This window comes from Syngnathoides biaculeatus, chromosome 20 (genome assembly GCF_019802595.1).
Source record: "Syngnathoides biaculeatus isolate LvHL_M chromosome 20, ASM1980259v1, whole genome shotgun sequence".
NCBI lineage: Eukaryota > Metazoa > Chordata > Actinopteri > Syngnathiformes > Syngnathidae > Syngnathoides > Syngnathoides biaculeatus.
In genome coordinates this window covers 16,044,604-16,069,103 of record NC_084659.1, presented here as the reverse complement: position 1 = coordinate 16,069,103, position 24,500 = coordinate 16,044,604, and the positions used below count along the sequence as shown (strand labels likewise).

The 24,500-nt window shown below is 42.9% G+C and overlaps 2 protein-coding genes across 2 annotated transcripts; both read left to right on the top strand.

Moving 5' to 3' along the window:
* Positions 1–4,386: 4,386 nt before the first annotated feature.
* LOC133493498 (oocyte zinc finger protein XlCOF6.1-like) lies at positions 4,387–10,230 on the top strand. Its single transcript, XM_061806925.1, has 2 exons — positions 4,387–4,524; positions 8,297–10,230. The coding sequence occupies exons 1-2, from the start codon at positions 4,398–4,400 to the stop codon at positions 9,466–9,468; spliced, it is 1,299 nt and encodes a 432-aa protein (XP_061662909.1). The 5' UTR covers positions 4,387–4,397; the 3' UTR covers positions 9,469–10,230.
* A 4,567-nt stretch (positions 10,231–14,797) lies between these two features.
* Positions 14,798–17,214, top strand: LOC133493506 (alpha-2-HS-glycoprotein-like). Its single transcript, XM_061806940.1, has 7 exons — positions 14,798–15,038; positions 15,870–15,980; positions 16,056–16,140; positions 16,416–16,585; positions 16,654–16,770; positions 16,874–16,954; positions 17,030–17,214. The coding sequence occupies exons 1-7, from the start codon at positions 14,835–14,837 to the stop codon at positions 17,171–17,173; spliced, it is 912 nt and encodes a 303-aa protein (XP_061662924.1). The 5' UTR covers positions 14,798–14,834; the 3' UTR covers positions 17,174–17,214.
* Positions 17,215–24,500: the final 7,286 nt, after the last annotated feature.

Genomic DNA, 24,500 nt, shown 5'->3' with positions numbered 1-24,500 from the left:
GATCCCGCGGAGGGCGAACTGAGCCTCAGTCTGTGCGAAACACGCTGCCGCGGACGTCTCCCCCAAAACTCCGGCAATTTGAGGATGGCGGTTGCCATGTTCGTTTCAGTCTCGAAAACGCCGGGACTGACGTCGGGGTCACCAGTGTAGCGCCGGAGAAAAGGAGTCGGAGGCGGAGTGTCGGACACAGAAACAGAACTTGCTTTATTGTTCGACATCACCAAACTACTCGCATAACGGCGGGAACTCTGTTCACCTTTCCTCCGGAAGCGCAACACAAAAACAGTCCGTGCGGAACCCCGCACCCCAACTCGAGTCCCGCGGGTGAATTATGTAAACACCACAAAACGTGTTTCGTGGAAAAAAAGAATAAAAATACTAAACACCAACCGCTCCATTCTATCGTCTTAATTAGTCTGAAATTCTGAAATAATATCCTATAACAATTATATTCTGAATCGTCATGTAAGTGAGTGTGAATGTTTCTTTTTTTCCATGTGCCCTGCGATTGGCTGGCGACCAGTTCGCGGTGTGCCCCTAATGTGTATACGCGGCTCATAAAATGGTTATGGCTTTTCTGAATCATTTTTTTCGAAGATTGCTTGTCATGTTTCAGTGTTCATTTGCTTTTCTCATCCCTCCAAAATGAACGTCGTGTGAAAATGTGTGCAGGAGGAGTACAAGGAGGAATTTTGGGGCCCAAAACAAGAGAAGGAGCCACAACGTCAACTCTTGGAATTTGTGCTCCCAAGAAAAAGTTGTTCGCTTCTTTTCCACTTGTTGCATGCATTATAAATATAAGGATATTGCTGTGTTTTTTTTTTTAATTTAAGGTTATTTGATGATACATTTAGAGATTATAGATTATAAAATGATCCATATTGGACAACACTCTTTTCTTCACTGAGTGACATTTTATTGTACTTCACTTTCTTTTAATATAATCAATACTTAACTTATTAATAAAATGAGAAATTGTGGGAGATACAGATTTTTTTTATCCACCCATCCGTTTTCTGACCTGCTTATCCTCACGTGGGATGGGTGAGAGGCGGGTTACACCCTGAAATGGTTGCCAGCCGATCAGAGGGCACGAATAAACAACCATTCACTCTCACATCTACGCGATGGGGTAATTTACAGTCCTCAATCAACCCACCCTTTGTGTTTTTGGGATGTGGGAGGAAATCTGAGTGGCTGTAAAAACCCACCTAGGCACAGAGAGAACATGCAAACTCCCCACCAGATGTACTAGGCATTCGCCCACTGTGCTGCCCACTCCGGATCTACTGTACTCCATATTAGGAAGGCTGCAAAAAAGGCTCGGCAATTCCTCACTACCATACTAAACATCATTCATCAAATTTGAATAGACACACACAATAAGAGACATTTGGTCCCTGGATTATTCCTTTCACATACAAAATGGCAGCGCGATGTATATATTTTATAACAACTGTTAGTACCCATTATTATTGGGTGCCCGCATGACAAATGATGAAGTGATCGAACCTTTTCATTGAATTAGCAGGTGTTTGCAATTCAATGTTGTTTAATGTTGTCATTTGGATGTTTTCAAAGATGTCTGGTGTTATGATGAGTATATGCTATACACGTACTGAAAATAATGCTGACAAGATATGAGTTGTACTTGGGAGTCGAGAAGGAGAGCGGGTTGGGTGACGTTTTGTTCAATTGTAAGTTATCTCCATGACAACACAGGAAATGTGCTGTGTGCAGAGAACAGATGCTCAAGGAAGTGGGTTCACGGTCCTCTGGTTGGATAAGGAAGTGAAGGCATTTATTTGCTCTTAAACTTTCACAAATATTAACCAAAGCTCACCGATTCAAATCGCAGTTACGACAGTGTCCTTGGGCAAGACGCTGAACCTCAATCTGCTCCAATTGGGGCTGGCATCTTGCATGGCAGCAGTCGTCCATCGATGTGTGCGTGGTTGGGTGAAAGTGAGTCTTTGTAAAGCGCATTGGCTATTGTGTCGTTGAAGATAACGTGCCCAGTAGATGCAGTCCATTGACCATTTGTAACACACTTGGCATACTTAGTTTTGTTGAAGCTGATTAAAGGTCAAGTGTCAGCCCTATAAACATTCTAAAATAGATATCGTAATGAAAAATACATATATAACACTTCAATGTCCATCCGAAAAAATAAATATGAGCGGAGAGCGCGTCATCCATGTGCAAAGTTGGAGAAGTGTCATTCGACATCCAAGTGGTCGCCATCTTGGCTGCATCCCCTGTCCGTGACCTCACTCCGGATATTAACGATTGAAAACACGCAGTGCACCCTACTATGGGAGACGAGCAGGCCCCTTCTGACACGGAAGCTCTTTTCAAAGAAGAGAACATCACACAACCGAGTGAAGTTACCAGGGCAATACCACCCTATTGTTTCGAGCCATATTCAGATGATACGCGATCACAGCCAAACCGCCTCCCCGTCCGATCCACTTCCGCAGCGGAGATGAGTCATTGCGGCTCGGCGTCGCAACGAGCCGGCGACCGGGGTGGCTCATCTTCATCGCCGAGGTGGCTTATCACGGCTCCGAGCACGTGGCGGCAACAGGTAGGTGTGTAAACAGCTATTAAAAAAAAATAATAGTTTGGGGCGCACCACGTAATCCATCTCTCATAACGTAACAAAAGATCTGTGTACGTATGACAGGGCTGCTAAATGTGTCGATGCGCGCTATTGCCGGCAGCGTTGTTCATCGCTGCCACCGTCCACGAGCCCGACGCGTTCGCCTTCGCCAAAGAGCCAACACGGCAGCTGTCCGACGCCCACACATTTAGCACCCGTCATATGTACGCAGATCTTTTGTTACGGTGTGAGAGACGGATTACGTGGTCCGCCCCAAACTATTATTTTATTATCCAAGGACTAACCAGGGCCAAACCCGCTTAGCTTCTGAAATCTTAAGAGATCGGATTTTCTCAGGATAGCATGGCCGAAGACAAATCAGATTTTACGTTTAAAGTCATGACAGTTGGGATTGACGACGCTCGTGAGGATAAGCGGCTTAGAAAATGAATGGGTGTTGGTACTTTGTATAAAAAAACTAATATACATGAAAAAAAAGGTGATGTATTTACCATAACTGTGAGAGGTGAATGATGAAGAATGAGGGGAGGCTGTGCTTAGCTAATGCTAGCAGTAAATTCTTCCTCAGCGTCGTTGCCTTTCTGTTTTTTCAAAGTTAGGAAAATATGCCGAGTCTTTTCCCTTAATGAACAGTCGGCCGATATTAAGCCTACGTTAATTCTGATCCTCAAGCCATAACTAAGTAATCTTTTCATCTCGGCAACAATCGAAGGACGTTGCTTGTTTTGTTTTGTTTTCTTCACGGAAAAAGTTGCTTTGTATCCGTCATAGGTGCGAAACCCTTCACGTGCGCCAAAATCCAGGCTTTGCCCTGTATAATGATTCCTACAGTCGTCCGACTGAAGCACAAATCTTGAACAATGTTTGTCAGTGTTACTCCTTTCTCTGACACCCCCCCAGCTTTTAGGTTCGTTTCCATGGTAATTGCTTTTCTTGCACCTAGACCATCCATCCGTCCATCCATCCATTTTCTTAGTCGCTTATCCTAGTCCTTACCCCATCCCAGCTGTCAACCCCCCCCCTACTATTCTTCTTTTGGGCCATGATGTGTTAAAAAGCGGTGCAAAGCAGAAACACTATGGTGCTGGGGACAAAATGGCAGACGAGACACGAGCGTCGTAAAGTCGAAACATTTTAGGTCAAGACCGTTTTAACCCAAGGACTCACGAGATACGCATTTCTGTTCACGAGCGTCAGCTAGCGTAACTGCTTCGTCTCATGTCATAGCGTTACTGACCATATCAAGTCTTTTTACTTTTTCATATTTTGCCATGTCTGATTTTTGTGTCATGTTTTTGGGACCAGGCCCTTTTTTCCTTGTGATTTTTGTACCGTCGCCCTGTTGGCCTGCCTTCCCCCTGTACGACCACTGCCTGGCAATAAACCTTCCTAAAATCCACACTTGTGTCTCTGCTTCCTGCATCTGGGTTCCACCCTCCACCAATTTCATCATAATATCAGGTTTATTTATCATCTCTGCTAATATTCTGGTGCTTCGCCATGCAAGACGCCATCATGAATTTTGATCTTGTTATGCACGAGAGCGTGAATTCAGGAGAACTGACAAGAAAATGGCAGCATGATGTGTTGGAGACAGAATAAAGATATTAAAGAAAAAAAAAACTACCACCTACCGATCATAGTTCTGAAATGTAGAAAACCACAAAAATATTTTTGGGCCAAACGTACTGTTTAACACGCAATGTCCAAATCTGAATCTTGATATATTAAGATGGTTTTCTCATCCCTCTTATGTAGCGCAGAAAGTGTGAAGATGTGTGCAAGAACGACTGGAGAGTACAAGGAAGAAGTTCGTGGACCAAAAAAGGAGGAGGAGCCACAACGTCACCTACTGGACGCTGTGTTCAATCTGCAGCCTCGAATTGTCCTACGCAAAGCAGGTTGGCTCATTTCTTGTATGCATTCTAATTTGAATGATATTCTTACTTACAGGCCCCGTTTGATGATGAATTTTCCATTCATCCATTTTCTTTTACGCTTATCCTCACGAGGGTCGCGGGGAGTGCTGGAGCCTATCCCAGCTGTCAACGGGCAGGAGGCGGGGCACGCTGAAGTGGTTGCCAGCCAATCACACTGCACATGGCGACAAACAGCCACACTCAGAATCACACCTCCAGGCAATTTAGAGTGCCCAAATTAATGTTGCATGTTTTTGGGATGTGCAAGGAAATTGGAGTGCCTGGAGAAAACCCACGCAGGCACGAGGAGAACATGCAAACTCCACATAGGTGGGCCAGGATTGAACCCTGGACCTCATTGCCCCGAGGTGTGATTGTGAGTGCGGTTGTTTGTCTCAATGTGCCCTGCGATTAGCTGGCAACCAGTTCAGGGTGTACCCTGCGTTCTATCTTCATGAGGATAAGCAGCTAAAAAAAATGGATGGGGAAATATATACACACACACATAGACACACACAGTATGTGGCTGCAGTTTTGAGGACAAAAATCTCTCGCTAAAGGGTAACACGTTTTTTTCCCAATTTTCTCCTCATCAAACAGTCGGCGCGATCCACGCTGCCAGGGTAACGTTTGAGTTTACTCAACAAAACCCAATGATCGCAAAGAACGGGATGCGGTGGATTCAGAATACAAGTTTTTAATCCAGTAGTCTAACAATGTGCAAGAGTGAAAGAACAAATTTGTCATCTATTCAGAACCGAGCATTACAGTACATGTCTGTCTCAGACGTGTCGTCTGCCCCACTCTGCTGTTTTTTTTTTTTTACTTTAATGTCCGTCAGGTAAGAATGAAAATAAATGGCATTCATTCATGACACGGATCTTTTTGTGAATTTTTTTTTCAATGTTGTTTTTTTTCCCCAGTCAAGTTAGCCAGTTAAGAAGTCAAGCAAACATTATATGACAGAAGTGATGAGTGCTAACTTATTGTAATGAAATTCCTTTATTGAAATAAAATTATTTCACCCACAACAAAACTTAAAAGCATGTTCTGACAGAATGGAAGCATATTTACGCACAACAATTAGCGCTAGAGCTAGCTTGCTAGGCTACGTTATGTTGTTTTGCCTGCTGGCTAAGAGTATTAAAAGTACTTGAACATACTTCAAGCAAGATTTACACGCACGTCCCCTCCTGTTCTGAGCACCAGTGACCGCCAACACACATTTTTACAAATTCTCTCCTCATAATACAATCACCGCGATCCATTCTTGTTGAAGTCGCCACGGTAATGTTTAAGTTTGCTCAATAAAACCCAAATGATCGTAAAGAATGGGGTGCAGTGGTAGTGGCAGTGGACTAGAAACCAGATGACCAAAAAAGATAACACCGCAAAGCGGGACTATGGAGCTAACTGGAAAAACATCATTCAACTCAGTCTGGGGTGGATTATAATCGCTCACTAATTATAATAAGGGATGTTCTCCCTCAGTAGAAAACAAGTGCGGGTTAGGCGATGACCTAAATAGCTTTTACTGCAGATTCCAAATACACACCACACCACGCACCCACCAAGCTGTGCCACAAGCTGCACTGCCTTCCACTCCACCATTTAAGATCCGTCAAAGGAACCATGGGCAGATCTTTAAACATCAAGATCAATAAAGCGCCGGGCCTAGACCTTGTTTCGTCATCCTGCCTCAAAGTCTGCGCAGACCAACTTGCTCCTGTCTTCACAAAGATCTTCAACAGGTCTTGAACTGTGTGTAGTACCAACCAGGTTCAAATCCCCCGCCATTATACTGGTCCCCAAAAAAGCAGCAGTCTCAGGTCTTAATGACTGCAGGCCTGTTGCCTTCACATCTGTGGTCATGAAGTCCTTTGAATGCCTTGTGCTGGACCACCTGAAGAGGGTCACCAGTCCCAAGCTGGACGCACTGCAGTTGCCTATCAAGCTAACAGGTCTGCGGATGATCCCGTCAACATGGTCTACACTTCATCCATGAACATCTCGATAGCGAGGGAATCTATGCAAGGATCCTGTTCATGGACTTCAGCTCTGCATTTCACACCATCATCCTTGACCTCCTCTCCTCCAAACTTCTCCAGCTCAGCATCTCGCCTGCCATCTCCTAGTGGATCTACAACTTCCTGACGGACAAGACACAGCAAGTGAGGTTCGGGGACTTCACCGCATCCACATGCACTGTCAGCACCGGGGCACCCCAAGGCTGTGTCCTCTCCCCTCTCCTCTTCTCGCTCTACACGAACGACTGCACTACGAGGCCCCCAACTGTCAAACTCCTGAAGTTCGCAGATGACACCACAGTCCTTGGCCTCATCAAAGATGGCGATGTGTCTGCGTATCGATAGGAAATGGCAAGACTGGACCTTTGGTGTGGCCAAGACAACCTGACATTGAACACTCTAAAGACTGTAGAGATGATTGTAGACTTCTGAAGGCATCCCTCACCCCATCTGCCCCTAACGCTATTCATCTTTCTCGTGTCAACCATTGAGACCTTAAAGTTCTTGGGAATTACAGGGAATTACATTGCTCTATCCTCAAAAAAGCCCAGCAAAGGATGAGACAGTTCTACACGGCGGTCATCCAATCAGTACAGTGTACCTCCATCACAGTCTGGTTTGGGGCTGCCACAAGAAAGGAAACTGACATCTTTGGCAGATGTGAGAGGAACTGCAAAAGACAATCCAAACTACTGAACGGATTGTCGGGCTCGCTCTACCCACTATTGAAGACTTGCATGCAACTCCAACTAGGTTCACAGCAGGCAGGATCCTTTTGGACCCTCCACATCCTGGCCACCTGCTCTTCCAGCTCCTTCCTTCGAGAAGGCACTAACGAACAATGCAAGTCAAAACTAGCAGGCATTCAAACTGTTTTTTTCCTTCTGGTAATTCATTAAATTATTGATCAGTGAACTACTACTTTTCTGCCTTGTTCCGTTGTTGAGACACACCCTCATATCCAGCTGGTGAATTAGTGTGAGTAATCTGTTCTTAAATTGCTCCCTTTGCACAAATGTGTTTGCAGCTTAACATACTGTGGGGTGTTGACACACTATTAACTGTTCTAAATGAAGACTCCATCCTGCACATCTGTAACTGAATGTCTCTTGTTCTTTGTTGTTGTCCATTTGTTTGTTCTATATTCTGAATGTCGTACCAGGGCGGCACAGACTACCTGAGACAAAGTCCTTGTGTGCTGTTACACAAGCAATAACTCTGATTCTGATTCTATCCCGCCACTTTCTAACCAAAATACAGGATGTTTACGTTTGGTGGAATCCAGCACCATATTTTTCCTTTTTTTTATCCTGAATTTAATGATAAATATTTTCTAGGGAGGCTTTTCTTAATCTGAATCATTCGTTAGTGGAGATATTCGTAAGTAGAGGTACCACTGACAGGGGGGCAAGTTTTCAAGTGCAATTAATGATTGACCAAAAAGACTGATGGTGTTGAAAATGATTGACAATTTAATTGTATTGAGCAAAAAATAAGTCCTTCCCCATTTCTGTTCTGGATTTTTTTTCTTACTGCTGGCTAAGACCAAGCCAAGTTGTCCTCCATCACTCCATAAGTCACTCTATCAGTGGCTATCTGTCGCAATTGTGAGTTACTTAGTAATAACAACAGCCCATTTCTACTACTACAGTGTGCAGTTACATTTGAAGTTAAATATTGCAAACAAATTACATTTGAGGCCTTTGTGTTTGTCATTTGTCTTGCAGATGTCAGTGAAAATCTTCATCCAGAGCAACAGCAGTCAGTGTTGTGTCACGTCAAAGAGGAAGAGGAGGGTGAAGAGGTACAATGCATCAAAGAGGAGGAGGAAGTGTTCCGACACATGAAAGAGGAAGAGCAGGAAGGAACCTTTGAAAGATCACAAACAGACGATGATGATGATGATGATCATCATCATGAACAGTCAGAAGGTGATATGACATGTCATAGTGCCAACAAATGCTGGGAATGTTCTCAGTGTAGGAAAACCTTTGCTTCTATGAGGTATTTAAAAAATCACATGAAAATACACACAGGTAAGAAGCCTTTTGCATGCTCAGTTTGTGGTAAAAAATTCACACGGAAGGAACACTTAAAAATACACAAAAGGACACACACTGGTGAGAAACCTTTTTCCTGCGCAGTTTGTGATCAAAGATTCACTGAGAAGGGAAAATTAAGAATACACACAAGAACACACACCGGTGAGAAACCTTTTTCCTGCACAGTTTGTGGTCAAAGATTCACTCGGAAGGAACACTTAAAAATACACACAAGATCACACACTGGTGAGAAACCCTTTTCATGTCCAGTTTGTGATAAACAATTCACTGAGAATAGACAATTAAATAGCCACACAAGAACACACACTGGTGAGAAACCTTTTTCCTGCGCCGTGTGTGGTCAAAAATTCACTGAGAAGGGAAAATTAAGAATACACACAAGAACACACACTGGTGAGAAACCTTTTTCCTGCTCAATATGTGGTCAAAGATTCACTCGGAAGGAGCAGTTAAAAATACACACAAGATCACACACTGGTGAGAAACCTTTTTCATGTCCAGTTTGTGATAAACGATTCACTGAGAAGGGACAGTTAAAAAGCCACACAAAAACACACACTGGTGAGAAACCTTTTTCCTGTGCAGTGTGTGGTCAAAGATTCACTCAGAAGGAATGCTTAAAAAGACACACAAGGACGCACACTGGTGAGAAACCGTTTACATGCTCAATTTGTGGTAAAAGCTTCACTCAGAATGCAAGTTTAAAAAGACACACAAGAACACACACTGGTGAGAAGCCTTTTTCCTGCTCTGTTTGTGGTCAAAGTTTCTCTCAGAAAGGAAAGTTAGAACTACACACAAGAACACACATTGGCGAGAAACATTTTTTTTGCTAAATTTGTGGTCAGAGATTCACTCAAAAGGAATACCTAAAAATACATACAAGAAATCACACTGGTGAGAAACCTTTTTCCTGCTCAATTTGTGGTAAAAGATTTGTGTGAAGGAAACGTTAAAAATACACACAAGAACACACACCGGAGAGAATCCTTTTTTCTGTTCTGTCTGTGGTCAGAGATTCACTCAAAAGGGATGTCCAAAAATACACACAAGAATGCACAGTGGTAAGAAACCTTTTTCCTGCACAGTTTGTGGTCAAAGATTCACTCGGAAGGAACCCTTAGAAATACACACAAGAACACACACCGGAGAGAAACCTTTTTTCTGCTCTGTTTGTGGTCAGAGATTCACTCGGAAGGAACTGTAAAAATTTACACCAGAACGCACACAGGTGAGAACCCTTCTTCGTGCTCTGTTTGTGATCAAAGACTTTCTTCTAAGTGTAAGGCTGAGACACACAAGTGTGCCGGTAGGAAAAGCCATCATCAAGGAGCTGGAAAAGTATAAATTGAAAGTAATAGATACTTTTCATTGACGTCACGCCGACCACGTATTTTTGTTTAAAACGCCATTTTGGATGGCAAGATCGTGTCTACATATCATGGCTAGGAAGCAATAAGTGTAAACTATAATGTTTTAGCGACGGTTATCGTTGGATCTTTTGTCTTGAAAGTCCTTTGACAAACAAACACTGGAACCAGAGGTGATTGAGGCACTTGTGCTGGAGTGATAAATAAATAAAGAAGCCACATGTGAAACTTGAGAACAAGTATCGTGTCGTTATTGTTCGAATGAGCTACAGTATCGTACTTCTCGTATAAAGCAAGTGTGGTGTGATTGTGATTGTGTTGACGTCAGCGGGGCGTGACAAGACAGGACGATAAGGAAGTGAGCTCGAGAAATTGGCGGGTGCAAAAGACAAATAAATATCACCCACGTTAAAAAGTACAGTTGAACTCACGTCTATGTTATTCAATAACACGACAGCAACGCTACGGAAGTATAAAACTCACGAAAAAAAACAGACTGTGAAAAAAAAACGATAACGAGGAGGCGTTCAATGTTCCAACTCATCCAATTTACCAGACGCATGGCGGAGATTCAAGCAACACGCCAAACTCGTTCACAGGAAACATAGAGCTTAAGAGGAAAAGTGCAGTTTCCTCCTGCTGTGGATCGGCGATAAAGGACGGGATGTCAGCAATACTTGGACACTGACCTTTAATCCGTTCAAAACCCTCCAAAACCAAAATGCTGGCAACACAAAGCAAGAAATGGCCCAAGCGACAAGGCCGATGTCTGAAAACTGCTCAGCTGGGTCACTGGGCAACAACGAATATTTATTCATTATTATATCGAATAATAATATGAAAAGTGTTCATTTGTGACAATTCTTCTATTTCCCGAGCATGATAAAGTCCTTGAAATCCTTCTTGAGGATGATTAGCTAACAAAGAATCATCTCAAGACTTTTACTGTCAATGACCTCAACAATAATCAACATTTAATATCTTTTACCATTAGAACTATTTGTATGCTCACCTATTGGTGATGAAAAGTGCCACACGTCACTTTGTACTTTGTTACATTTTTATGTGCTAAAATAAATCTTGACAATAATTACTGTATGTTGTGTATGTTAACAATACACAGAATTATTTTTATCCTGTACTGCAACAACTCTCCAGCAGTCCTTGCAAACAGATGTGCAGCCTCGGCCTGAAGACATCCGTGGCAGAGAACTCAGACCGAAGTCCCAGCAGCAAGGAGGTTGATTGCCAGAATGGCCAACCGACCCTTGGACCACCGTGGGCGGACGTGGAACAGGTTTTCCGATTGATGGATTGACAAAAGAACTCCTTTCAAATGTGCTGCACTTAACAGATTCCCCTTGTGTTACTTTTACTTTTATACTTGTGTCATTTTCAAACTCTTCCTGGTTTACTTGGGAAGCAAGCTTGAATTGCTCTGAAGTTTTACAGAGGCCTCCTCAAACCTTAATATCTACTTCTCTTTTAGTGATGAATGTGATTACTTTTGAAATCTTTTGTCAGTATGTGTCCAACATCCACTGAAAAGTTTCCGACGAGTTTTGGGTTTTGGTGGGAAATGGGGCACTAGCTCTTGGAATCCCTCAAAAAAAAAAAAAAAAAAAAAAAAAAAACGAGCAGAGGGTGACAGAATAAGAGAGCCGATGGAGTTTCAAAACTTTTTGACCTGTCAAACTGACTGTTCTCTCAGTAAAAGATAAATATTTAATTTCATATGTGAAATTTTTGTACAGTGTTTAAAGGAAACATTTTCATCCTGTGATTGAACTATGATATCCTTGGCACATGTGCGAGGATTTAATGTTGGTGCCTGGCCTTATTCATGCATGGAATGATGGGTGGGTGGATTAATGTCAACGGTGAGTTGTATTTTTTGCTGATGACGATCTACTGTGAATCTAGAAATACTTCATGTACTTGTATTAGTGCTGATTTCATGGTGACAAAAAAATATTCAAATTTTCTGGTTTCAAAGATTTCTTTTTATGTCATGTCAACAAATTCATTTGGAGTGAAAGATCTATAAAATATATTAGCGATTTTTGTATAAGCCCAGGATGGATCCATCGTCACGGGAATGATTTCTGTGCCTTTAAGAGTCCACACCACAAAGTCACACTTGGAACAGACGACACTGCATTTGATGCCTTTTTAGCTTCAATGAGCCAGTAACCTTATCGAAGTCCTTCCTCTCAGCCGCTTGCTGGGGTGGGTGTTTCATCTCTGGCTGACCAGGCCCACTTGACCTCAACGATTCCATCCGGTGACGCTCCAAGAACACCACTTGGAGAGAGTTCGAGTCCTGCTGGCGATCCAGGCTGGCCAGTGATGCGTGTGTACTCTGCAAGAGTGACAGGTTCATGAAGGATCCCCCAGTCTACAGCCTGAAAAAAAAGTTATGCTCAATTTGGATTCATCATACATGTAATGGAGTTTAGCGAAAATAAAAATGATTTAAATCTTTAACCTTGATTCCTTTGTTAATTTTGTATTGGCCTGGCAAAGTCCTGCAGAGTGAGGGAGGGGAAGAGTTGCATCCAACTGCAGCCAATACTCGACCAAAGCTGCAAGCAGTGACGAGATTCTTCCCGAAGGCAGACAAAAATAATACAAGTCCCAATTGTTTATTAGAACTGAAAACATGAAGCAGGGCAAATATATTATTTAAGCTTGGAATTATGACATTGTTGACACTGAATTATGACATTATTGTTTTGACATTCAACAGCCATATTACACCGGCGTATATATTTTAAATATTTGCTTCTGAATAATTTATGTCAATAGTCTTATATACAAATGAATCACAGTTGTATGCACGATTCCTAAATGAGACAACCATCCATCCATTTTCTTCGCCGCTTATCCTCACGAGGGTCGTGGGGAGTTCTGGAGCCTAACCCAGCTGTCAACGGGCAGGAGGCGGGGTACACCCTGAACCGGTTGCCAGGCAATCCCAGGGCACATAGAGACAAACAGTCGCACTTACAATCACACCTAGGGGCAATTTAGAGTGTCCGATTAATGTTGCATGTTTTTGGGATGTGGGAGGAAACCGGAGTGCCCAAAGGAAACCCACGCAGGCACGGGGAGAACATGCAAACTCCACACAGGCGGGGCCGGGATCGAACCCGGGTCCTCAGAACTGTGAGGCCGACACATTACAAGCTGAATCACTGCGCCGCCTAAATGAGACGTCACAATTTATAATTATAATTATTCAGAGTATCAACTTTAAATTTGTTTGCTCATAAATTGTACATTACTCGATGACAAGGCGCCGTCAACAACCAACTTTGCAACAATGAACAAGCGGATTCTACTTCAAGTCTACAAGCTTAAAACAGGAAGTTAATGTGATCTAACAGTCGCAATTAATTTCAATGTTATTTAACTTAGTTGAAACATAAATGTAAATAAAAGTTTTTTTTCCCACACACGCTGCCTTTTGGTTCATAGGTTTGCGATTGACACTGTTAGAGAACCAAGTCTAATGTTCATTTTAGTCGATGCTGTTGGATCAGAGTCCATAATTGAGACACCGTTTAAACAATGCAAACTTTGCCCCAGACCCCAAAAGGAATCCAAATGGATTGGAACTGGGAAGTCATGCTCAGCTCCGTTCGCTCCACTTCCTGTTGATACGCAGACTCCGTCTGGACCGTCTCAGATGAGGCAGATGACTGTGGTGACTCAGGGTTCTTTCCTACTTGATGAAAGAACACGATTGATGGCAGTTTACTGTTTATTCAACTTGGCTTTCTGATTCTCGACTTGGTCAACTCACCATTTTTTATTCAAGGATTACCGTGAAGAGTAATTCACTTGTACCTCAAAACAAAATTAAAATCTTCTTGCTTAATGATTGGAAATGCCATTTTGTTCCCACCTCCCTCAAAAAGTTTCTAGACTCTTATTTTGAAGGGTATACCCTGGAGCTCAGCATTTTGGAAGAAAAAGTAACTTCATTCCACTTTTTTTTCAATGGATGGAACCAAATGCAATAAAATCTTCATGGTTTCCTTGACTCAGTGATAAGGTTGGTTGTGATTCACACATATTGCTTAAAAGATGGCAGCACGGTGGAGCAGCTGGAACGCATTGGCCACATAGTTCTGTGGTCCCGGGTTCAATCTTGGACCCGCCTGTGCGGAGTTTCCATGTTCTCCCCTTGCCTGTGTGGATTTCTTTTTTCCGGGCACTCCGGTTTCCTCCCACATCCCAAAAACATGCAACATTAATTGGACGCTAAATTCCCCTTAGCTGTGATTGGGAGTGTGGCTCTTTGTCTCTATGTGCCCTGTGATTGGCTGGCAACCAGTTCAGGGTGTACCCTGCCTCCTGCCCGATAACAGCTGGGATGGACTCCAGCACTCCCGTGACCCTCATGAGGACAAGTGGCAAAGAAAAGGGATGGATGGATGTTCATATTTTCCTCCAAAAACATAAACAGTATATACAGTATAAGGTGTCCAAAAACATTTATTCACACTTTAAATAATTGTAAACCTGACATCCATTATAATTCAAATCATTTTTAACATGTAAAAGAATTTCCAAATATCATTATTCAAAGTGTGTATACATTTTTTTTGGGACATCCTGTATTTTTAAAACTGATGCTCCAGTTAATGTTTTCTTTCCAAAAGTGCTCAGGTGAGGTGAATGAAGGTGATTGATGAAATGACAACCATCACTAATTAGGACACAGGTGTTGTGCATTTATCCTCAACTGTGATTGGTCCTCAGTCTGGTTAAATTCCGGATGGGTCTCATGGGATGTGTGCTGTTTCCACTTCTTCGTTCTCATCATGACAACTAACCTGTTTGCAGTTCTGCTGTGGTGCGCCGCAGCGCTTTCCGGTCTGCTTGCGGCGCCATCTTGGCCGGCAGTCACCTGTGACAAGGAAAACGTGACGGCGGCTGCGATTTTCGGTGTCCGACACATCAATGGAAAGCACGAGCATGGATTCAGGTTCAAGCTGCAGGAGGTCCAGAGCAGCAAATATCAACAGGTTGGCACTTTTCAAGTTTTCATGCTAGTTAATAGTTGTCACCCTCCTCCTCTTTAAAAAAAAAAATAGAGACTAGTGATGCTGATGGTGATTCCTCCTGCAGGCATTGAATTACTTCGGCAATTTTGTTCAGTTTTCTTTTCTTGATTCTTCATGTGGACATGTCACCACCTGCTGGCCATGTGGATAATAACCAGTTCATATAGTGGCTATCTCCCAAATGGAAGGTCTTGAAATTGTAAACCTCCCCCCAAGGAAATTTCACTTCCTATATTTACAGTGATTTGTGGAACTTGGAAGACTGCACTGAAGATGCATGCTTGTGGAACATGGGAGAGAATGGGACATTTTATGGATTTTTATTAAATGTTTCCCCGTGGTTTGTGGTACAACAACCTGGGCCTCAGAAAATATTATTTCTCATGGTATTTAAAAACCAAAATCGAGCCTGTGACCGGTGAATCACGCCCCAGTTCTGTCACGTGGTGCAGCCGGGAAAGCGGGGCTTCAGATGTAATTTCTGGCCCCTCCCCCAAACGAAGTATTGATGTGCTCTTTGCATAAAGGCCTCCTCCATTAGTTGACAAGTCTTGAAGGGCTTGCACAGCTCAGCATCACTCGATGCCAAATCATGATGGTTCCGTTCAAGATGGTGTGGATTTCCCAGTTTGAAAAGTTCGATCAAACGTTTTTATAAACATTTGTTCAAATGTAACAGTGTGTAGGATCATTTAGCCCAACCAGAAAGTCCACAAAAGGTTGACTCATGAGGTGGAGATGTTTGTGGCACGCCACCAAATTATTTCTGATCATGTCTGTTCCTCCATGCAGGTATCAGGAGGTTGCCACATAGATGTGAATGTGAAGCTCGTGCAGACCAAATGTCACTTCACCAACCCCAAACCTGATGACCAATGCGAGCTGTGGCGACGGGATGAACGGGTACATTTTAGTTCTCTTCTGAAAGATTACTGCTGCTCATGTCGGTGACATGCGAAGTGTCCTCTTGTTGTTTAGGGTGCAGTTGCCACCTGCAGCATTGAATTCTGGGTGATGTGGGGTGTGGCCAAAGTCACCAGACATGAATGCACAACCAGACCAGGTCAGTTTCTTTGCCTTTTTAGAGGAGGGGGGGGGGGTTAATCAGAGTGTGGTGTTCCTGGTTTTTAATGAATTGATTAAATTAAATATTCAATGTGGGAGGTAGGTTTGGAATAAATGTAACATTTCTATTAAAAAAAAAAAAAATACTTGAGCTTCCAATGTTGCAGCTTTCACTTCGGAGTGATACTGGGGGCACATTTAGAGCAAAATATTTTGAAGTTCCTTTTGTTACAAATATACTTAACTTTCTGGTATCATGCCACCTGTGTGCAGAACTTACCAATGAGGAGTTGGAGACAGTTTGTCCGTATTGCCCCAAGTTGTTGCCTCTGGATGACCCAACAGCAGTGAAGGCTGTGCACGACTCTGTGGTCAAGTTCAACCGGGAGAGTCAACACCAGAACTACTTCACCCTGATGGAAGTGGCTCATGTGACAATGGGGGTAATATTTATTTATTTCTCCCCAGTTTTTGCTTACTCAGTCACATAATTTAACTCTTCCCGTCTCAGTCTATTCCATCCATCGGCACGGTTACCTTGCTGAAGTTTGCCCTGGTTGAGACCACGTGTCCCAGAGGCGCCAGGAATACTTTTGTGCCCTGCACCCCTCGCTGTCCGGACAGAGCTGTGAGTTGACTTTCATGCTCATGGCTAGTCCTAGATGAACCCATCTAAACATAAAATGGCTCTGGATCCACATGATTCTTAATGTGAATTTTCTATTTTCAAGAATCACGCCTTTTGTCAAACCTCTTACTACAACTTGCACAGACAAGTGGGAAAACTTGAGTGTGAATTCTATCCCCCAAAAGTAAGTCTGCCTATGTGTTACTTTTTACTTGTACACAGAGCAGCTCGTTGTTCAACTTTTTTTTGTTCTCCACAGAATCCAGGCCCCTACCCGACTGATGTGCCAGAACCTGTATGCAGGCCTTTGTTCCACCAAAGTCCAGAAGCTTGTGTGTGCAAAGCACGGCTGAACAACCCGGATCATGCGATCCACCACATTTGTCCGTTCCCGCTTAAGTGATATTCCTTGTGAACTATTTTAATTAAAACAAACGTACCTTACTCGCTGTCTGCATTTGTGTCTGAGTTCCAATCATTGTTGGTGGCTGGGTCCAAGTTTAAATGGTGTCCGAATTCTGTACTGGCACCATAGACTTAAATGAACACATGATCTGTTACTCAAACAGTATTAAAATCAAACTTGAGTTCAAAGGCAGTGTGTAAGTTACATATAGCGTTTTACTTGGAGCATGTACCTCACAGTTCCAAGGACCAGGCTTCTGAATCCCTGACAAACCTTGAGCCACTGCCAAATTAGCACTTTAGATTCATTTTTGTAGCGTAGCTGTATCTTATTTCAAAGTCTTGTTTAAACTTTACTCTTGCAACCAGTTAAGAGTGCTCGGGCTGCGGTCACCAACAGAGGGAAATTGTTCCGACACATTTCAGCTGTCATGGAGTGTTTTAATAAGTTGAACTGTGTAGGTATATTTAGATAATTTGAAATGGTTGGTTCTTTTTCCATGTCTTTATTTCATTGTATTGTAATTGATATTCTCTACAATCAATTCAAACTACGTAACCATACCCCCGCCTTCCTGGTCCATGGGAAAACATGTCAAGCATTGACTGGTCTGCAGTAATTTAATTCTAGCTGATAGGTGTTCAAATCCTTATTTGCAGCTATATCACACAAATAAATTGTAAAAAAATCATACATTGTGATTTCTGGGTTGTCCCGTATGGAGGTGTTAAGTACAGCAAGCAGTGATCAAACGATATGCATTTTTGATGGGTGTGTAAGAATGACCTCAGGTGTTATTTGCCCTTGTTGGACATTTAATGTACTGCTTATATTTAGGGAGTTTGTGGTTAAGTTTAGATGGGTTAAAATCTACTCGGATAATGAGCAGCAAATCTGGGTGTTTTTTTTCTCAATCACGTTTATCTGCTTGAAGAGTTTTAGCGGTGCTGCTAGTGATGCTAGCTTGAAGCGGAACGTAAACACCGACTAAGATGAAAGAAATCACGTGGTGAATAAACCGGCTTACAGTACAAAACCAGCAACTCTAAAAGCAGGCTGCAGTGTGTGCTGAGCTGTGCAGCGTCCATGCACCATTTCTCGTAGATATAAAAGCCTTTCATTTTCCGTGTTAGCTTAGCGCCACGGTCCACACGATGGAGGTTGAAGACAGGCAGCGTAATGGCGGCATCAGACACTCGTCCGCTAAGCCAAGTCTCCATGAAGAACAGAGCTGCAGAAGGTCCATAGTTTTGTTCAGAGACTGCATGAATTCATGGTGGCGGCTTTCTCTGTTCAACTATATTGTGTGAAAAGTGACTGCCGTGCAGGCAATTGGGATTTTAGTTCTTTTCACTTTTCTCATTCTCAGCTTCCTTTTCGGCGAAATGTCGGTGTCGTATTTTCCATAAACAGTTTGAAGATGCCGTTTCACATTTCACTACACTGGCAGATGAGGCAAACACACTTCAAAAATGACATCGTGAAAAAAAAAAAGGCAGCATCCACACTCATGTTTGATAAGATTTCTTAAGCGAGGGCTTAAAATAGGGTGGGACTCCCTGACACCATGTTTTCCTGTACTGTCGTTGTTTGTACATGTGTGGTGAGCTTAAGTAAATAAAAATACAACTGATGTCTTTTTTTTTTTTCTCTGCACGCCATCGTGATCGACCAAAACTGCCTCGTAATCAACTGGTCGACTGGTCAGGTGTGTGTACCACTACACTAACAGTGACTTTTAGTCTCATCTGGTGTTCATTTAATTGTGTAAACCCACCCGACCCCCACTACATGTTTCCCCTCTGTCAGTTGTGGAAAATTTTGTTTTTCTGAGGGAATCCAATTCATACAAATGTGAACCCAAATGTATGACTTTTCTCATTTTAGGTTCTTTCCACACCATCCATCCATTTTCTTTGCCACTAATCCTCACAAGTGTTGCGCAGAGTGCTGGAGCCGATTCCAGCTGTCAACAGGCCGTAGGTGGGGGACACCCTGAACTGGTTGCCAGCCAATCGTAGGGCACATCAAGACAAACAGCCATACTCACAATCACACCTAGGGGCAATTTAGAGTGTCCAATTAATGTTGCATGTTTTTGGGATGTGGGAGGAAACCGGAGTGCCAGAGAAAACCCACACAGGCACGGGGAGAACATGCAAACTCCACATAGGCGGGGCCAGGATTGAACCTGAGTCCTCAGAACTATGATCCCAATGCTTTACCAGTGGATCCACCTTGCCCCCATCTGAAAATTATGAAGAAAATTTTTTTGATTATTTTCAATAATATTACATTATGTTAATTGTTTCAGCTGGTGTGTGCTGCACAGTAGGCCACACATCATGATCATGTGATAAGCAAACAGTCATTTATACCTATACAGATCTACTGGTACATGGAGAAAACAAATCATTTTAAAAATTACGTCACCGTCATAAGACAACAAGCGTCTGCCTTCCAAAGTTTGCTTAATAATATGGCGCCGAAAAAAAAAGTTTTGTGGTTTTGGTAACATAACAGAAAACACAAAACCTAGATCAGTTGCATAATTAGTTTTTGAAAACCATGGAGCTTTGGAGTAAATTCCAAGACCAGCGACCTTTTAATCTTCAGTCCAACATTCTCCAAGCTGAGCTATTTCAGCTTCAAGTCTTGCGATCCGTTCCCTGGTTGCAACTAATTCAAAAGGCCGAAAAAGCCAAAGCAGTGGATACGACCAAAGATGAAAGAACAACAAAAGCCCATTTGGCAAAACCTTTCTATCATAGGGCACAACATGAGGTGCAGTCACAACAATGCGAGCAGAACTGCCATAACTCAGGACCCTCAGATCTTGAGCTTTTACTTTCGACTGGTTGCAATTCATTTAAAGAGCCGACACAGAAACACTGTAGGACACGACCAGTGGTGTAACAAGTGCCAGAAAAACATACAGCTGTGTATTACATGCCAACATTTGAACAATAGAGGATCCTACAAGCTGCGATTGGCTGGCAAACGGTTCAGCATGTACCCTGCCTCCTGCCTGACAATCGCTGAGAGAGGCTCCAGCACTCATGCGCCCTTCGTGAGGATAACCATCTCAGATAATAGACACCCAGGCCCTCAATAACCCCAAGTGACCTCAATGCCTCCTGCTGGTGCTCATAATAACAACAATAATCATAATAAACAAAAACATTAACACTTATACCGAGGTTGAGGTGGACGGGCCTGAGAGGACCAGAAAACAGAGAGAAAGAAGAAAAGCAAACTGAGAATGCAAGCAGCTGTTTGTCAGGGTTTTTCATCAATGGTTTTGTTTTTCTTATCTTAAAACTAATTGTGCGAAAGTTGTTTTGATTTCAGCTTTATGCACTGACTGAAATTGATGGCCGTGGGCCAATGGTTTCGTCCACTGTCACCACGGGAATCCCAAGAACCTCAGGGGAAGGAGTGACAAAGGTGTTGTTGTTTCACGGTGATAGCCGGAGATGAAGAGCGGGATCAGCAGTGTTTGGTGGGTGACAGAGGAGATGACCTGGCCCTACACAGGTGGGGTTCGTTGGTCTAGAGGTATGATTCTCGCTTCGGTTGTGAGAGGTCCCAGGTTCGACTCCCGGACGAGCCCTTCTAGGTTGTCTGTAGTGGCTCAATATGCTGCAAAATTTTATTTTGCTGTATTTCTCAAGGTGAAGCAAGTCAGAGTTTATTCTTGTTTAGGGTGGCAGCCAAATGATCATTGAGTTATGTGGTTATGTCCTTCATTGTTGTTGATGAGTTATGAAGTATGAATGCTCTTCTGTGTTGCTTGTTGTTCTTGGGGAACACTTCCCGAGGAGAGAAGGACTGAAAGAGGTCCCGGGGTTGAAATTCCCAACAAGCTCTCTTTGGAAGTGTCAACAGCCAGGAATCCTTTGCCGTCGTCACACAGTGGCCAGTATGACAAGTGATCATCTTTTTCATTTCTGTGGGCCTTGTTCTTTCGGTATGCTTCTCGATTACCTGTGACCTTGAGAAGTCCAGTTTTCAAGTCCCATAAAACCCCTTTTTCCCAAATTTCCATTCGCTGACAAGGGTTCTGTCAGCTTCACCTTTTTGCAGTGAGAAACGCTCACAATCTCCGATGTCCTTCCACACGTCAGCCATGGCTTCACAGTGCCGTGTCACTGCACTCATTTACAGGTGCAGAGATTCTATTGAAGACAATATTCCCACTTTATTTTTAAAAGATTAGAACAACGAGTCAACTAACTCTCTTTTGTGTGTGATGTGATGAACCCGGAAACGATGGTGGCGGCTTTCGCTGTTCAACTATATTGTGTGAAAAGTGACTGCTGTGTGGCCAATTGGGATTTTAGTTCATTCACTTTCCTCATTCTCAGCTTGCTTTTCGGCAGAATGTCAGTGTCGTATTTTCCATAAACAATTCGAAGATGCCGTTCCACAATTCACTTCACTGACAGATGAGGCAAACGCACTTCAACAATGACATCGTGAAAAAGTCCGCCTCACATTCCGTATGAAAGTGATCCGCTTTTGCATTCTTTACGGCAGCATCCACACTCATGTTTGAGAAGATATCTGAAGCGAGGGCTGAAAATAGGGCGGGACTCGCTGACAGCGTGTTTTCCTGTACTGTCGTTGTTTGCACATGCGTGGTGAGCTAAAGTTAAAAAAAAATAGAACAGCTGATGTTTTTTTTTTTTTTCTCGGCACACCATCATGATAGACCACAAGTGCCTTGTGATTGACTGGAAAGCATCAACCTTTTTGACACATCGTATATCATGTGACAATTGGAAAGTGTCATGGAAACCCTCTTATCGGGGCTCGTCCGGGATTTGAACCTGGGACCTCTCACACCCTAAGCGAGAATCATGCCCCTAGACCAACGAGCCACAAAAGTTAAGACTTGACACTCATTTTAGAAGCATTCTACAAGACCAGGAGTACGCAACCCACATTTCGTGATCTTTTTTAGCGCCGCTCTCGTGGCTTGCTCGAGCTTTTTCAAAGATGGATGAAATTGGAAAAAGATGGGGGAGGAAAATAAATTTTTGGTTTTAATATGGTTTCTGTGAAAGGTGAAATATCAAACAAAATTATTATACTTCATTCCCTACCTGACGGTGGCGGTTGAGGTCTGCAGGATGGGACTTTAGATGTGAGGTGGGGGCCCTAAGAGGTGAGGTGAGCACCCAGACATTCTCGAGTGCAAGAGGCCCAAGAAAGAGTGAAAGAAAACATGAAACTGTAGATGTTTGCCAAGGCTTTTCATCAATTATTATTTTTTTTATCTTAACACTATTTGCCTGACAATGTTTTTGGTGATTTCAACTTTTCACATCGACCAAAATTAATGGGCCTGGACCAATGGTTGAGCTGGACTGCCACCATGGGGAAAACAACAGTAGGCTGAAGACCCCACACAAACTCACTGCTGTTGTGTCCATGAGCAAGACACAGATACCCTAAATTGCTCCCTGGTTGTTTCAGTTCCCCCGTGCTTCAGTGTGTTCCACTAACGAGTTTGTGTGTTCACTGTGATGAGTAAAATGCAGACAACAAATGTTGTGTACATGGTTGCAGGTTCATGAAAATAAAGATGAGTCTTCTATTTACTCATGAAGACCTGATGACTTGTTCCTCCTGGATGTGTTGGTGGTGACTCTCTTTTCTTCATCCATTCATCCATCCATTTTCTTTGCCGCTTATCCTCACGAGGGTCACGGGGAGTTGCTGGAGCCGATTCCAGCTGTCAACAGGCAGGAGGCAGGGTACACTCTGAACTGGTTGCCAGCCAATCACAGGGGATATTGAGACAAACAACCATACTTACAATCACACCTAGGGGCAATTTATAGTGTCCCAATTAATGTTGCATGTGTTTTTGGAATGTGAGAAGAAAAGCCAGGCAAGCAAGGGGAGAACATGCAAACTCCACACAGGTAGGTCCGGGATTGAACCCAGGACCTCAGAACTGTGAGGCCAGCACTTTCCACCTGATCCACTGTACCACCCACACCAATTCTAGAAGCATCAATATTTGAATCAGAGTTAGCACAGACCTGGGTAAATATTTTCACATGAAAACTGAAACTTTTGTGTACCTCTGTGTGTGTCTGTGTTTGTGTGCTTTTGTGCATGTGTGTGCGTGTGTATGTGTGCATTTGTGTGTGTGTGTGAGCCACACACCCCCTATCGTGTTGATCAGGACAATATGGAGGAGAGAATCTGATCACGAACTGAGCAGGGAAAAGGTTTCTCTCCAGTGTGTCTTCTCCTGCGCCATTTAGTTATCCAGGTAAAAGATTTCCCACAAAGATAATTTCTATCGCTTGTTGTGAGTGTGACGTGTGAGTTTAGATTTTTCATCATCTCTTCATTAGTGATGAGAGTGCGACATCATCATTTTTAATGGGGAAAATGTCTTTGATCTACAGTACAAGCAAATTGAGTCAAATTCACTGTTTTAACAAGTGTCATTTATTAAAGATCACAAATACACTACTACTCAATCATTCATTTGCTTATTTGATGTTGACATAACTAAACTATTTGACAAAATACATAGTTTTCCAAGTATGGGTCCTTATTTGAATCACTTTTTTTTTCAAGAAATTTTCCGGAAATTAAAAGAACAATACAGCTTGCTTGAGTTTCCAAATGGGTTTGTTCAAGTTGGCATTATATCATACATTGCTGTCATTGCACCTAATGAACAACAGCTCGTACCCAAAAATTATGTCAATCACTTATTTAATATGTGTAAAACCACGATGGGTGTGTGCCATGTCCTTGCAAGCCGAATGCACTCACCTAAAATCTGTCAACAATCAACACCAACATTTAAGCAATCTCTACTCTTGGCGGCTTTAACCTCTGAAATATTACGACAATGAGCCCAATATTTTATACACCAGCACGGTGTGGTACCTCTTGGGCGTTGGCCTCACAGATCAGGGTTTAAATCCTGACCCAGGCTGTGTCGAGTTTGCATGTTGTCCCTGTGACTGGGTGGGTTTTCTCAGGGCACTCCTGTTTCCTCCCACATCCCAAAAACACAATTGGAGACTCTAAATTGCTCTCGACTGTTGTCTGTTTCCATCTGCCCTGCAATTGGCTCGCAACCAGTTGAGGGTGTAGGCTGCCTCCTCCTTGAAGATTGCTCAGATTGGCTCCAGAAAGAAATTTTAATTCATACTCTGATGGCAATTAATTACTTGTATATTTGTGTTTTGTTTAAGTTTGGCACTTTCAGGCCACTGTAGTTACCAAATGCAATTCCAGCAAGAGAAGAAGCTTGCTGGTCCTGCTGACTGACAGGACACGAGCAACA